The sequence below is a fragment of the Paramormyrops kingsleyae genome, chromosome 17 (assembly GCF_048594095.1).
Source record: "Paramormyrops kingsleyae isolate MSU_618 chromosome 17, PKINGS_0.4, whole genome shotgun sequence".
Taxonomy (NCBI): Eukaryota; Metazoa; Chordata; class Actinopteri; order Osteoglossiformes; family Mormyridae; genus Paramormyrops; species Paramormyrops kingsleyae.
In genome coordinates, this window is record NC_132813.1 from 18,953,392 (window position 1) to 18,969,869 (window position 16,478).

General features: G+C 43.4%; 1 protein-coding gene across 7 annotated transcripts; it reads left to right on the forward strand.

The window, feature by feature from the left end:
• Window positions 1–152: 152 nt before the first annotated feature.
• On the forward strand, window positions 153–15,211 carry scn3b (sodium channel, voltage-gated, type III, beta). Of its 7 annotated transcripts, none has more exons than XM_023826088.2 (7): window positions 153–302; window positions 6,297–6,358; window positions 8,533–8,696; window positions 8,819–9,044; window positions 11,926–12,064; window positions 12,930–13,017; window positions 14,270–15,211. In XM_023826088.2, exons 2-6 carry the CDS (start codon window positions 6,307–6,309, stop codon window positions 12,991–12,993), a joined length of 645 nt encoding a protein of 214 aa, XP_023681856.1. In that variant the 5' UTR covers window positions 153–302; window positions 6,297–6,306; the 3' UTR covers window positions 12,994–13,017; window positions 14,270–15,211. The 7 variants fall into 7 exon arrangements, with proteins under 7 accessions (XP_023681856.1, XP_023681857.1, XP_023681862.1 ...); XM_023826089.2 differs by having other exon boundaries at window positions 161–302; window positions 6,294–6,358; XM_023826094.2 differs by having other exon boundaries at window positions 236–302; window positions 8,538–8,696.
• Window positions 15,212–16,478: the final 1,267 nt, after the last annotated feature.

Genomic DNA, 16,478 nt, shown 5'->3' on the forward strand with positions numbered 1-16,478 from the left:
ATTTAATTGGCCTGGGCCTGTGGAATGTGGACTGAGATATACATGATGACGTCACAATCAATGCATTGTAAATATAGCTGTAGACATCTACCTGTTGGCAGGACAGCTGGTAGCACAGCTGCTCCTGTCACATTGTTTCTACCTCCCCCCCCCCGAGATAAACAGACAGCTGTGACACCCGAGATGGCTGGCAGGTCACCTGACAGCCCATGAGGGGGCTGGATCCCAGAGCCGCTCCCCAATCCGGGCTAGGAAAAGGACGCACATGCATGCACGGTGCCGGGTCCTCGAGACCTGTCACGGTAAGTCCACGTTGATGCCGGTTTCGGTGGTGGGGGGGCTGCGGGGGTGTTACATTTAACTTCACACTGCTGGTGAGTCGATGCAGAAATCAGCTAACTTACTGACTTTATATGTGCTGGGACGACTGGTATGAATACAGAAAATAGCGCATTAAGATACACTAAATGGACACCTAGCTGGCACTGGGTTAGACCCAGAACTGCTTTGAGGGTAAGTGAATGTGCATTCAGAGAAGCCTATCTGTATCACTGTAGTACTCAGCTGCTATTTTTGCACTTGTGGCCTTCCTGTTAGCTTTAACAAGTCTGGCTATTCTTCTCTGACCTCTCTCGTTAACAAGGTGTTTTCAACCACAGAAATGCCATTGACTGGATCTATTTCGTTCATCACTCTCTTCTCTGGTAACTCTTGACACTGTAGTGCATGACAGTCCCTGGTAGAGTGGCTGTCTCTGACATTCTTGAGCTACCACACTGAGCACTAACAATCACATCATGCTCAGAATAACTTAGATCAGGTGTCCCAGCTCAGCTGAACAGTAATGGAACCTCTTGACCCTGTCTGTTTGCTTTATACATTCTGCTGCAGCCACATGATTTGCTGGATAGAGGAGCAGGTGTATGTAATGAACTGCCCACTGAACGTATATCACAATTAAGGTTCACTTTTATAAAACAGACTTCAAATTAACATGCATACAAAGTGTATTGCAGATTTCATATGCATGACTGTATTATGCTTTATCCATTAACAGTCATATAGCCTTGCATATGCATAATTCTTGCTTATTTATAATTCTAAAAATACTGATTCCAAAACAGTATGCAGCACATTTCAGGAACACTACATTTACAACATTTCTGTATGGCTCAGTCTGATATGTATGGGGGTAAGACATGCTGCACACCTTTATCACCATAGACCTCAGTCTGGTGGGGCCTAAACACTTCAACCCCCCGGCCACCATTAACACTGCTCCAATGAGGGATGCTTGTGACGTTCAGGAGTTTTTTTCATTAAACTATCGCATGGAGAGTGTGTAATCACTTTTCACCAGAGGAGTTTTGATTTAATCATGCAGAGATTGTTTTGTGATTGTTTAGTGATCACACTGCAACTGCTCAGTAATTATTTAGTAATCATGCTGGAACTGTGTTGGACTTTCTTGCAGTTACTAAACATACTGTAACTGCTTTGATTATTTAGTTATAATGTTGTAACTGTGTTGTACTTAGTTACTAAACTTACTAAACACTATGTTTTTGACGTGTAGTTATCATGCTATGCTGTTTGTCATCATGCTGGAATTATGACGCATTAATGATATATATTAATGATATGATATATACATACACATATATATATATATATATATATATATATATATCAATGCGTCACAATTCCATACATATATCTGTTGTAACTGTGCTATAACCTTGCTGTAACTGTGTTGTACTTAGTAAACACTATGTTTTTAACGTGTAGTAATCATGGTATGCTGTAAGTGTGTTTCAGTCATCATGCTGGAATTATGACGCATTAATGCTATATATATATATGTGTGTGTGTGTGTGTTATAACTTTGCTGTAGCCAAGCTGAAATCATTCAGTAATCTTGCCATTACTGCAGTGAGCTGCCATAATCCCTCCAGTTCCCTGAAGCCTTTATCTAAATTAATAGTCATCTTTAAAAAAACATAACAGCAAGTATATAGATTCAGGGTATATGGCTTCAACTTCACTATATTGATTCTTGGTATATAGCTTTAACTTCACTGGATGCCTGTGTAGTTGTGGCCCTGCCTTCATTGGAGTCTCACACTGCATTCCCCGCTGTGTCCTGTCACTGGGACCTGCTCGTCACAGCGGCAGACAGTACACAGCCTTTCAGTTTTGCTTTCTTACTCGAATACCCAGAGTCTTACCACCTTCAGCACGAAAAGGGTGGGAGGTGTGTGTTAACGCGCCGGCTGGGACGGATCAGAGTGAGGACTTCACGCATCTGTCACAGTCACTTCTGCAGGCCTCATCCTTCTGTTAATTAAACTTTTTCTTCAGTGAATAGCATTGTGTTTAAGCAACAGCCATTAAATTGACTATCTCTACCAGCTAGTAGGAAAAAAAATGTATACATTTAACATATGTGGTTAAGCTACCTAAGTTTCATATTGTTTGTTAAAAAAAGATCTGATGCAACCATGCAAGTATTGCAAGTATTTATCTGCCCAGGATCCAGAGAATACAAGCCTGGACTGAATGATTGATGATGCTTCTTTGCTCTCTGAGAACGTGCAGTTAGTGTAACACTTTTAAGAGTTTTTTTTATCTGTGGTAACAAGAATTAAGGTGGAACAGATGAAAGAGATTCACCAAGCTTCCAATAAGGACCAAAGGTCCCTGCATAATGGCCCATATACTTGGATAAGGATTATAATTTAATTCAGGCCAGCGACTAATGGAAGGCAATGAAATGATGTGGCATTATTAACTTGAATCGACTAGGTTCCTCCTATCTATTTTCATTCCCACTGGTGGTCTAACTTTCCATTTACAGTGGATTCACAAACTGCTTCCTGTAAAAATAACACCCCTTCATCTTCACAGGTGCCCTTATGGGGGCGGCCAAATTGCTGTGTGCGCTATATGGGTGTCACAGGTGCTGAAATAACTGCCCTACAGTTCACAGCTGCAGCAACCGGCACCAGGAATCCACCTTGTTTATTATTCAAAGTTATTTTGTTGTTTCTTCAAGACTGATGAGAATTTTTCCTAATAGTGCTGTTTTGTGACTGGTCACTGAATCAACATTGGCTGTGCTGTTCATCCCAATACTGTAGCTCGGCAAATGAGCTACAGTTCCTCCAATTATCCAGAAAGGGATGACAATATGCCTGCTCTTTTCTGACTGCTGACACGGCAACCTGAGTAAACTCTCAAACACTCTGAGCAAACACGCTTTGCTGCGGTTTACATCATCACATTCTACGCTGTGCACGCCACGAATGGCACTTACATCACTAGAGAAGGCTCTTACATCATCACAAAAGACTCTTACATCACAATAATTGGCTCTTGCGTCATTACATTCCACACAACAATGGGAAATCGGTTTTCTTGGCATATGGGCGCACTGTTCCCCATCAACCTTCATTTTTGTTGTAAATGTATGTAGTGCTACCAACTGCATTACATTATGCTGCAGTAACTTAGAAAAGCATCAAATGCAATTACCCAAAGCCTTATGACTGCAGGGAGTGGTGATTCAGAGGTTAATTTTAGATCCTTGTCCATAGGGTCCACTTCCTAAGGAGGAGCTCAATGTGTCCAAGACACCCTGCTTTGTTTATCTCACTCTCTCTTGGTCATATATGTAGAGCAGACACCAGATGAGCCCCCCCAATTCTCGCTTCACCCTCCTAAGCGTTTGCACGCCCACACGTCTCCGAGCACGGCGGCGAAGCCCTTCCAGCAGGCTCGCTCTCTGCGAGCGTGTTGTTCTGCCCTCCTGCCTGCCTCAGTCCGGGGCCTCAGTCCTGTTTGGGTCTAATCCACCTGTCACTGCACGGTGCGGTTGCCATGGAGCCCTCAGCTTCTGGACACGGTGGCCACCAGGGACATGGCTTACGGCCCGGCTAGCAGAGTAGGGGCATCCTGACCACCCCCTCCTTATAATTCATGCTTTTCCCTGTTCATAATAGCCACACAAAACATACTAATATCAAACAATACATCGTGTCTCCATCAAGGCTAGCTTGTTTTCTATAAGATCAATATTATATAACCACCCTCAAAATGAAGGAATAATCCATCAGGATTCCTTCTTGTATTCATCCTAACATTCCCAGGATTAAGGGGGAATTTCAAATGGCCTTGGGGTGTGGTTACACAGGAGACCTGCCGCCACCGTACAAAACAGTGAGGAATCAGAGTCTGAGCACAAACAACAGGACAAACAGAGGCAAGTGGGAGCAGGGACACCATGCAGGCCTTCAAACCTGCGATCAGCAGAGTGTCTGAACCCCCTGAGCTTGAGCGCTGACAGCATGCACACTGAAGTTTGCCCTCAAATTTACATGCCTGACATATAAATGCATCCAAAATCTGCCGTCTCAAATGGATGTTCAGTTAAATGCGACGTACATCACTTCACGGCAATAGTGAAACCTTGCTGACCTGAGGGGAGTGGATCTTACAGAGTCATGGTGAATGCTCAGGCACTTAGGCTGCTCCTGTTCTGTCGCTAACAGGGTTACGCAACCATCCGCCTGGGAAGGGGGGGGGGGGGGGGGTGCACTGTAAATGATTCCCAGCCCCCCCCCCCTTCACTCTGCCCCTTGTTTACTCATGCCCTCACTGCCATGCGACGTGATTGGATCACTACTGAATAGTGTTTTCCCCATGGAAGATCCCAAAGCTGTTTGGGTAGAACTGGAGACTGACCACATCAACAATCAATAAGTAGCACTTTGCTAAAAGCTACCATCCCACAAGTAACACCAGTTCATCATGTAGTGTTTAAAATGCATATGAGGCAACAGTGGGATGGTCAGAAACAAGTGAAGTGCAAACTGAAGTACCCATTTGTACATGTTACAGCTTTGTTCCTATTTATAGATATATATAGCATGCAAGCCATGTTATGTAAAGTTTTCATCTATACATGCCATTTCATTTTATGAGCATTAAGACCAAAGCTTTGTTTTAAACATTTCTTTCCTAAACTGTAATTTAGGTTCTGTTGTTTCAATGTAGGATCAGGTCCACGCAGAAATCCACGTGACTTACAGTAACAGCACTCAGAATCCAATGGCACAGAACTGTTAGTTTTTAGGTTTTGAATCCCTGCTGATTCCTGTGATTATATTTAGCTGAGAGGTATTTATTCTGTAAATCTAAGTATTACTATTTGCAGTTAACTGACTACTGAGGACAGGTTTCCGACTCAAATAGCCAATGTCCAATGAAAAACATCTTACGTTTAGTTCTTTATATAAATACTATAAAGAAACATATTATATAGCATACAAATTCCTTTTTGAAGCAATTAACTTAAGAAGAACTGGCATTTTCAGCCGTCCCTCTTAAATTTTTTTCCAGAAACATTAGTTAAGTAGACAGGAAGGAAAAGACAGACAAGAATCCCTCTGTGCAAAACAATAGGTCTGCGTCTGTCATTTGGAGCATGTACAAGTGGCAGCGCCGGCGACGCATGCGCACAAGGAGAACATTCTGCACACGTTAAGTGGCTGAGCGCTTACGCCAGAGACAAAGAGCGAACTGTTCAGCGGGAGACTTACTCTTCGGATTTGTTTTTCTTTTTCACTGAAACTGATGAAATTTTATAGAAGCTGTGTTTTTTTTTGCTCATTATTCTACATTATTTCTAAATAAATCTTTTTGTTTTCATTAACGGAGATCGGCTTTTGGTCAGTTTGAACGCGAGTGCTCTATTCTCCATAATCACTACATTTCTAATTGCTATTGCGCACTTGAAGTGCATAGATCTAGTTTTTCCATTCGCCATGGAAACAGTGTGCCAATATAACCTGAAAAAACGGCTATGAAAATAGAAGTACTGCACTGGCGAATTTATTGCAAAATTCTAATGAAAGGAAAAACGGTGATTTTGATTCGTCAGTGAACGATGGCTTTATTTTAAATAATGATGGCATAGTACCACTCTGATTTAAAAATAGAGTAGAAGAATAGAAGTCTCCCGAACTGGTACTTTTAAGTTATTTTTATTTTTCCAACAAGTAACGAGCGGCTGGAGGCGCTCTCCGTGGTGCTGAGGAAGAAATTGCGCTCTCCTGTTGATTTGATGAGACTTTTTCAGACGACTGTTAAGCAAATATTTTAACGAAAGCCCAGTTTTACAGTCAGACGTATCGTCCATAAGCAGGGACCACAGAACCTGCAGCCGAGAGATCAGCTTTTGCGCTTCTTATTCCGCAAACAGGGAGAGTCTGACCGCGACGCTTCTTTCCCAGCAGATCCGTGAAAATGACAGAGACCAGGGCTGTCTTGTGCGCTCTCGTCGTGTTGATCTTAGCGGGTAAGTGCTTTGTTCATAAAGCTCTGATCATATGCTATAACATGTGCCATATACCGTTTTTTTTTAAAAAGAAAAGAAAAACAATTATTCTTCCTGAACTTTTAGTATGTTTACTTTATACTCATGGGAGGCGTGGTCACTGATATTAGGTTCCTTAATGTATAGATTTAGTTTCCTTCCACTTAGCAAAGCTTTATATTTGTATTGGTCTTTTTTTTGCATCTGTCTGCTTTTTTGGATTGAGTTACGAATAATGCACGTTAAAATTGCGGTTTAAGAAAATTATTTTAAATGTATTAAATCCACAGAAAAATAGCGTTGGTCACAGAACTCAATGCATGTACGTATCTTAGCACATCTAAGTGATAAAAAATGAAAATGAATGACGTAGAAGTTTAAACTGCTCACGTACACAGTCTTTATTTATAGAAACAAACACACTGTCCTTTCTGAATCTAAATCACCTGAAATTTTGTTAGAAATTATGAAGGATTAAATTATATAGTTGCTTAAGTTACATACTGTATGTGGTATTACATCAAAAAGCAGGCTGTAAGGACTCACTGAAACGAAATCCCGTCTGAAATGCATGAAACAAGGCGAAGGAAACACAGTTTGTCAGTTTAACCCGGAATCAGTGAAACATCGGACTTATTTTTATACGAATATATAACCGACAGTTATTTAGGCTGTTTCACTGTTTCACTGTCGTTTAAAGGCAATTTTGATAATGTTTTCAAAAATATTTACAGATAACTTATCCTACCACCCATTATGTTGCATATCGGTTTTATGGTATAATTTAAGACTCTTACTTTTTTGTGTATAGACAATGCTTTACACTTTAATTTGTCAACAGGTGGTTTCAAATACACATTTATAATGCTCACTTACAGAAAATATACAGCAACAAACTATGCTCTGATAAGAAATAAAAGCATTAAACACGGAAAGCAAAAGTGCACTTCGGTATCTGGCAAGTCACATAGTACTTTGTTAGAATCCCTAATAGATGACAACCAGCGGTTTAAAAGTCACTAGCAGAGACATACGTATATACTCAGCGTTTTCTACAGCAATCTTATCCCTGCTTGGAATCTTGTCGCACCTCCACCAGTCAACATACTAATTTTTGACATCTTGTAACTAGCTAATGAATGTAATCATAATGTATCATTATAGTCATGCTACAGGTGACAGAATTTTATCTTTCCTTATAGTTATAATTTTAAATATTCCCATAGTACAAATTTTAATGGCATTTAGGCCTATAATATTTAACAAAATAAATAACAAAATGGATGATGGCGAAGTATACTTGACATCCGCAATTTATAAAAAGTATAATTTTCACAAGCGTAATTTAAATTAATTATCTTAAAAATATGAATAAAAGTTATCTGATCAGTCCTGACTGATACAAATACAGCTAATTAAAATCAAATGACTCAGCATTCATTTTAATTTAATGGATCGGCTGAGTATAAAGTAGAGTCGGATGGGGATGTGGTCACAAGTTCAGCCTATATCCAGGGCGTGAGTTACACCATTTAGATGGGGATGTGGTCATGAGTTCAGCCTATATCCAGGGTGTGAGTTACACCATCTTAGATGGGGATGTGGTCACGGGTTCAGCCTATATCCAGGGTGTGAGTTACACCATCTTAGATGGGGATGTGGTCACGTGTTCAGCCTATATCCAGGGTGTGAGTTATACCATTTTAGATGGGGATGTGGTCACGGGTTCAGTCTGTATCCAGGGCGTGAGTTATACCATTTTAGATGGGTATGTGGTCACCGGTTCAGCCTATATCCAGGGTGTGAGTTATACCATTTTAGATGAGGATGTGGTCACGGGTTCAGCCTATATCTAGGGCGTGAGTTACACCATCTTAGATAGTGATGTGGTCCAGGGTTCAGCCTGTATCAAGGGTGTGAGTTACGCCATTTTGTTTCTGTAAAACTATGTATGAACCCAATGTAGGGGACAGTAGCGTGTTTGACTCAGAGATGGGTATGTAAATGAGGCAGCCGAGCAGAGCACAGAGCATGTGAAGTACAAAGAGGAGGAACATGAAAATAAGAAGGAAGGGAGGGAAAGTAAAGCAGGGAGATTAGAGGCAGGAGAAAGAGCTGGACTCACTGTTCACTGTGGCCGATGGGCATGTCCCCAGTGCAGTTCTGCAGGCCCGTGTGCGTCGAGGTGCCATCAGGAACGGAGGCCGTTGTTGGCACCTCCATGAAGCTCACGTGCATCTCCTGCTTGAGGAGAGAGGAGGTGAACACTGCAACGTATGTCTCCTGGTACTACATCAAGCCTGATGATGAGCCGATCCAGGTGGGTGTCTCCGCATCTGTGGGATCCCGCTGAAATGCACACCGCAGTTTCGAAAAGGGCGTACCCCAGGCGTCGGGGTGGATGAGGTCACCGTGACGAATGCCCATGCGCGTGATCGGCAGATCTTACAATATGACGGACGGCCTCAGGAGCTGGACACCCCATGGAAGGGCCGCCTGGCATGGAACGGAAGCAAGGACCTCCAGGATGTGTCCATCAGCATCACCAACGTCACACTCAACGACTCAGGCATCTACAAATGTGAAGTGCTGCGGCAGTTTGTGTTTGACTTCTACATGCCCTCCTTCACGAAAAGTAAGACAATCAAGCTGGAGGTGAGAGAGAAAGGTGAGCAACGTAGAGATTAGTGCAGTTTTGTGTGTTTTAATGCTATTTCACATGTATGTTGTCTCTTTCCTTTACATAATACTAAAGTTCTTCTACAACACTGTTAATTCACAACATTATTACTGTACAGACATAGATACTTGATTCTTTTAAAGATCATTTAGCTGTTATGGAAATATTTCTCATCTTGTATTGTTTGAATAATTGTCTGTTTTTGTTTTGTTGTCGTTGAAGCTTACTGCTAAATGGAGATTTTTTTTTTTTGGTGGGCTGGAGAGTTTACATGTCCTTCACCCCCGATTGTATTTTTAACGCGGTAATGTACACATTGCAGTTGACTTCATCTCTCTGAATGCCTGTCTTGGTGACTGCTTCTTGTAACCTCTCCGTTGGCTTGATCGAATATACCACCCTACGTGTATATTTGAAATCGCTGATCCATGGCAACTCCATCGGCTTCCTGGCACCAGCTGGGCAGGAAGACCACGCCAGTTGTGTCGTGCTGTAGGGTTATATGCATTTTCTCATGGATGACAGATATCACAGCCTGATGGTTTCAGTTCTCTTACGTCACAGATCTTAAGAGCCATTTACAGCATCTCCAGTCATAGGGGTGTCAGACTCTCGGGCTCTTGAGGCTTGTAAATTGGCCGTAATGGTATAATGGCCCACTGGCTAATGCATCTGGGGTCTTTAACTGGTAAAAACAAACAAAATCAAATCCCTTATTAACTAGGTCCACAACTATTGGATTTGGTTAATGAATGGAAATAAATAATAATAATAATAACCAGTATAAATTAAAAAATAGAAGCAAATTCAAATAATTTTATGGTCTTTGTGCTACAGAGTTTGACACCTGAACGAAGCACAGAGGTTCTCCAAGCCTGATTATAGGTCAGAGGTCAGAGAGCACCAGAACCTGCCGCTAGAACAACAAGTGGACTAATTGAAGCACACACAGGGAATGCCAGTGTTCCCTCTTACACCCCGGGGGGCACTGAGATTTCTAACACTGTGGCTTCACTTTGAAGTCATAATCACGTCGGATGCCAATTAACGCTGGTGCTTAAGGTGGTGACCCATCTGCCATGCAGCGTGTGATCTCACTGGGGTGTGGTGCAGACGCAGGGCTTGGGTGTGAGAGTGAGGGGAGGGGTATGGTCAACTCGAGAACCCCTGTGGTCACACTAATCCCAGTAGACTAACCGTCTATCTATTGTAGCAACCAGGAGTAATCAGGGGCACCTCTGCCAGTATGTATATCTGCAGGTCATTCAGGGCTATGGCTCTTATTATGCTGTAAGGGGTTATGTATGTGCAAGAGTGACTGAAAAGGGGATGGAGTGAGAGAGTGAAAGCAAGCCAGAGAGAAGCAATGACAGGAAGAGGAGTAGCGGGAGATAGGGAGAGGTAGAGACAAGACGGAGCGAATAAGAATGATGGAAAGATGGATAAATCTTTTGTTAAATATTAATTTCTGAGGAGGAATATTTTGCTCGTTATTAGACTAATTGATGAGTATTTCCTAGAATTATCCATTGACAGCCCAGTACTAGTTCTGAAATTATGATGGCGGTGAAGTCAGTCTTCAGGGAAAATAAACAGGTATATCGAGGTCAGCTGACTCAAACCTGACATACCAATTGGTCAGTTCAGCTTCAGGGAGGTGGGGGGGGGGGGGGGGGGTCCAGGGAGCCTCTGCTGCAGTATTTAAATGCATTGTCACCCACTTACTACCTCTAACTGCACACCGGCTGCCCTTTCAGCCGATGAATGCACAGTGCATGTCACACATTTGAATGAATACAATGATTTTTTTTGGTCAGTCTCACGCAAAGCTGGACCTTCTTGGTCCACTCCCAAATTCATTGCTGAAAAAAAATTGTGCAACGCTCCCTTATGCGAGGAATGCTGATTGGAGAGCTCACAGCTAAATATTTCTCGAGCATGTGCCAAAAAAAATCGCTCATAAGGACATGTGGCATGCGGACCGTGTCCCGTTCAGCTGTAAGTGCTCCTCTCTGCTGTATCAGTGTGAATTTAAGCCTAAATACCATCCAGATGGTCCCAGCTTTGTGGGGCTATGGAATACTTTGCAAGATGAGGACCATGGTCCTGACCTTTAAGCACAGTGAAGATGCTGGTAGGCAAATGGTTTTGCTTCCACTTCCTGAAAGCTGCCCCAGCAGTGCCCAACCATATGTCTCTGCAGTTGGGAAGACAGGATAAGCCAATCAGTCATTGTCCCCTGTTGGGTTCTGCCCCTTGGTGTCACCCAACTGCTTAAACGACACCCAAAGAGTTACGATTGGCACAGAGAGAGAAAACAGGACAGCTGACGTAACGGGCAGTCCTTCTGGTTAAAGGGACGCCACTTTAACGCTGAATGTTCCGGAATGGTTCTCTACTTTCTACTCAAGTCATTTCAGTGTTTTTACTTCACATTTTCCCCTCGACACACCCAGGTAATCTATCCCTACATAGCCTAGTAACAAGGATACTATCTTTTAAACCCTACAGCTCAGTGCTTGACCAATCCTGGATTAGAAATGGGTAATAAAACTGTTTAATACATGCTTAATAATAGCAATGTAAAGCAGGTAAGTGTATAAAAAACAAGCTGTTTAGCCTTCATTGCAGAGCATGATGTTATGTGAGAAATTGCATGATTTACAAGATATCTATGGATAGAGGAACAGCCATGCAATGGCTTTCCAACAGTTTACTGATTTACGAATTCCACTTACTACAAGACTGAAGGCCACCAGGTCTTGCAGTCATCCCTTAGTTGGGAAGGTCCCCTTATATTGTCAAACTGAAGACAGGAGTTCTGCAAGCAGTCGTTGACTTTGGTTTGCCACGTCTTGTTGTTGGGCAGCTAGCCAAGACACTACTGCTTTGTACTCCGAGATCATGATGTATGTCCTCCTGGTCTTCCTAACCTTCTGGCTGTTGGTGGAGATGATCTACTGCTACAGGAAGATATCGAAATCCGACGAGCAGACGCAGGACAACGCGTGAGTTTTCCGAAGTCCGCTCAACCCGATCCGCTGATGGTCACTCGTTAAGAAATTGTTTTTGGTCCGGATGTGGTGGGGAGTAGAGACACCTGAGAGAACATCTCACAAAGAGGATTTAGTTATGAAGGATGGCCTGGCTGGAGGCCCATTTCAGGCAGCGCGGGAGGACATAGAAGCACCATCTAGGATACAGTAATGTACATAATAGCTTTGTTGATAGCCTTTCCAGTTAAACACCACTATTTTAATATTCTGCTGCATGTCCAGCAAATGGAAGTGATGGTTCATGACTATGTAAACCACTAGACATTAAAAGGTGTTTCCTGTCTGCTATAAAACACCTTTTACTGACAGATATACAACCACACAGCAGTCAGGATGAGTAGACTCTTATTGTGGGAGACACAGGTGGAACCAAACTAGGCTCCATTACACACATTTATGTCTAGAAGCTTCTGTTCAGGTTAAATCTGTCCATGGCCAATCTAAAAGGATACAAGGACGATCCCGTAGGCCTTGGGAAGCAGCCCAACACTCAGGTTCTGTGTCAGCAGGCAAGCCAGCACCTGTCTTGACCCACGTCCTTCCAACATCGTCGCTCTTCCTGTGCCATGTGCGCTGCCCCTGGCATCTCGGTCTGTCCGGAGTGTGTTCCGTCACGGACGTTCTTCCTCAGGCCCCTTGCTCGATCAACACCACAATAAAGTTCCCAAGCCCAATGTGAAGTGGGAACACCCACCCCTTCCGGCGTCCACTCTGAGTGCCGCACGTCCCCAAATACCACGTAACCCGGGAGGTGGAGCTCCACACATGGCCCACTCCTGCTTAGCTCTGCCTCTCTCTTTTGCCCGTTTGCCCACAGGACAGACTACCTAGCCATCCCATCTGAAAATAGAGAGAACCCGGGTGCTCCAGTAATGGAATAAAAGTGATTATCTCGCACAGAAACGGTATTTTGCACTTCCTTCTGAGTGTGCCTCCCCCTGCCCATCGTGTGTGTGCCTAACCAGCTCATTGGCTCTCACATCCCGCCATCTCACCTGCCAGCTCATCTACATGCCCCCACTGTGCAGTGAGCCTTCTCTTCCTCCCTGTGATTTGCTTTTTTACTGACTGCCAATATGATTAACACCCCTGAGCGAGAAAGGACTCGATGCCGGCAAGGTCTTTGCATGTAATTTTGTGTGAACAGCCAAAGACGTCTGAGGGGCTCCGGGAGTGAGTACAGTAATGCGAAGCGGCTCCGTCTCGCTGCTCCTGCTGTCGTGTCTTACTTTGTCTTGACCCTTGTATTCCAGCTCTCAATTCGCTAACGCTGGAATTCCAAGACATTGTGGGTCTGGGGCCTGAGAAGTCGCTTCCCTACTGAAATGGAGGGTTAATTAGTTGGACCTTTGAATAATCACATCACTCCACACAGCAAAAGCCCATTTGGGAGATATTTGCTTTTATGAGACAAACAAAATCTTTGACTGATACAGACTCGTACACCACAGCCACCAAGAAAACAAAAAAAATATTGCTTGTTCCTCTTTGATATGCGGAATAATACAGCTGTCTCTTCTGCAGAGCGTCCTACAAACTATAGTAAACATTCAGTTGTGCATTTCTGGCTAGTTGCTGATGTTAGAAACAACAAGCACTACCTAAGTGAACTTAAGAATTGAAGTAAGAGATATTTGTATGGGAACGGCAGAGTTTCATTCTTTGAAGGAGTCTGTACAGTCAGAAGGTTTGACTTGGAATTGCCAAGGAAGGCTGCTCTGGCTGCGTTTTGGATGGCACTCAACGACACGAAAAACTGCTCTGTATTTACTCAGGACAACTTACTAGAAATAGTTTTGTTTTCAAGAGCCAAAAGAAAAGTAAAGCTCATCAAAAATCCCTGACTGCGATTGTCCGCGTTCAGTAAGCGAGAAGGTACAGCTGAATTATTCATTAATCAAATCTATCTGACCCAGGGTGGAAAAATGAGTGACGCGTCTTTTAGAATCTGAGGAAAGCAGGACTGACAAACTATTTCAGCTCCTGAGTAAAATGCAAGCTGACTGTTTATAGGAGAGAGCTGATGTACGTCAGGATTGCTTCCAGCCGAATTATTCCGGGTCAGCGGCAAACACGCCAATTAGAGCAACAAAACAGCAGTGACTGCATCCTCACCGATAGCTGCGGCAATCTGTGTTCCCCCCTCCTCTTTTTCAGATACTGATTTCTAATTCAACTGGCGAGGAAGGAGGAGCTCGTGAAGAGACGTGCATACATGGTGTGAAAACTTACTGCCAAGCAGCTGGAATTCAGCCCAGCTGCCCTTTTTCGTGTTTGTGACGTGCCGTGCAAAGAGAACCGCCTGCGGTCAGTCGAGTCACCCCCCCCCCCCGCCTATTTCTCTGTCCGCGTGACCCTCTCGTAGCTTTTTTTCTCCGCTTTGTGACGCCGAGCTCCTCGCCAGTCACCTAGCAGTGTGTCCTCGGGGTTACAGAGGCTTTAAGACCTTCAGTGTTTCATTTCAGTATTCAGCTGAGCATCAATATCAACTGGCTCCTCGTCCTCAGTTACGCGTGACGCATATAAAGGAAGTGTATCTAAACACAAGCAAACTGCTGGCATGATAAGCTTTCCTTAATCTGAAGTAATCATTTGTACCTGATAACTAACGCTATATGACACTCCATCCAATCATACAGGGGCAAACCTTAGCGTGAACCTAGCTAGAGTGTTTTCTTACTGTATGTCCGGATGGTTGTTTATGCACTTGCCTTGTTTTCGTTCTGGCTGTTGGGGGGGGGGGGGGGGGGCTTTTGGCAGGTGAAGCGTGGGACAGACCCCAGCCATCATCTCTCTATGTCTTTCGGCCCCCACCCAGCCCAGGGACACTGGAAGAAGTGATGTAGGTCAACCTGATCTGGGTCAGTAGCACTCAGGGGGATGGGGGGCGATGGCAGCCATCAGCAGCTTGTCCTGCTGTAATTATTAATCAGTGCTGATTGTTACTCCCCTCGGACACCAGGAGGCAGTGTGGGGACGTGCATCTTTTAAGTGCTACGCTGACAAACAATTCTTGTATGTCCAGAATGGTTCTATAATTAAAAATGTATAACTTTGTTTCCCATGTATTCATATAAAATAATAAAAACCTTTTAAATATGCTGTTATAAGTCCATCTTTTTTATTGATGCATATGAGAATGAAGCAGAAGATGCATAAAAATATACAGAATTATGATGCATGAAACGGAGAATCGAAGCTGACCACCAAAAAACAGGTCTAGACCTAAAAGCCCAGGCCTGGACTTTGTGGTCTATGGGATGGAGGTACGGCAGCATTTCCACACCAGGCCAGCCCTGCCGGGCCTCAGCTCTGAGGGCTCTGCATCCCGTAAAAAGCCCAGTCGCTAGACGGTAACTCTGTGTTATGGATGATCATTCCGATAATGGAGACAGCACTGAAATCAGAGCGGGCCAGGATGAGTCCTTCCGCCACGAGCCAGCTTCTAATGCTGTCTCCGGAGAGAACGGGCAGCATTGGGTATAGCCTGATACACGTGAGACATGCCAGAATCACTGCCGCTTAATGGGTTAGAAGCCACTTCATTGCATTAAACAGGGAGAGCCACAGGAAATGGCACTGACCAATCAGAAGCTGACTCTCAATCAGTTTCACCTTGCATTAGTCAGAGCTGATTTCTAAGATTTGGAGTTCAAAAGTTTGTCTGACACAGCCTGTGAATTCTGTGGCTCAGCTAACAGGCCTGTGATTGTGAGGAATGCACTGGTGCTGAAGCCCCATGCCATGCCCACAGCTTGCTGCCGGATTCCCAGTGCCCTCCTCATAAAGACTTCAGATCTACACCCCGGAAGACATGACCTAATAACACACTTTTTACTTATTGCAGGATCTAAATACAGTCATTTACATTTTCTCTGGCTCAGAATTAAGCTGTCGCCCTATAAATAAGGTCCCTGCAGTCCTGGGGTTAAAGTTCAGCATGTTTCTTTCACTCTGTCACTTAGACCCACTGCATTCAAATCCAGGCCTTTTCAAGGTACCATTAGATATCTTAAGGACAATTTTAATTTGCTGATATGACCAAATAATTTCAGTAATTAATGTGCATCTTACCGTACAGAAAGTAAAGCTAAGTTCACCACCCCTTTTAAGAATTTTTCTGTGCCATTATCCATCTTTATTTCATTCTGTTTAAACCCAGAGATCATTGCAGTCAATGTTCATTTTTTCCTCTCTGTGAGATTTTTTAAAGTGTATTTTTGTTGATACAATAGAATCAAATTTTACGAATCTTCAAAACCAAGGACCAGAATAAAGACAGTAATTCACTCTGAGATCTGAGTGTATAAATAGTCTTGTAGTCAGTGTGGATACACGGCACAGATACAACAAATTCTGACGTTCA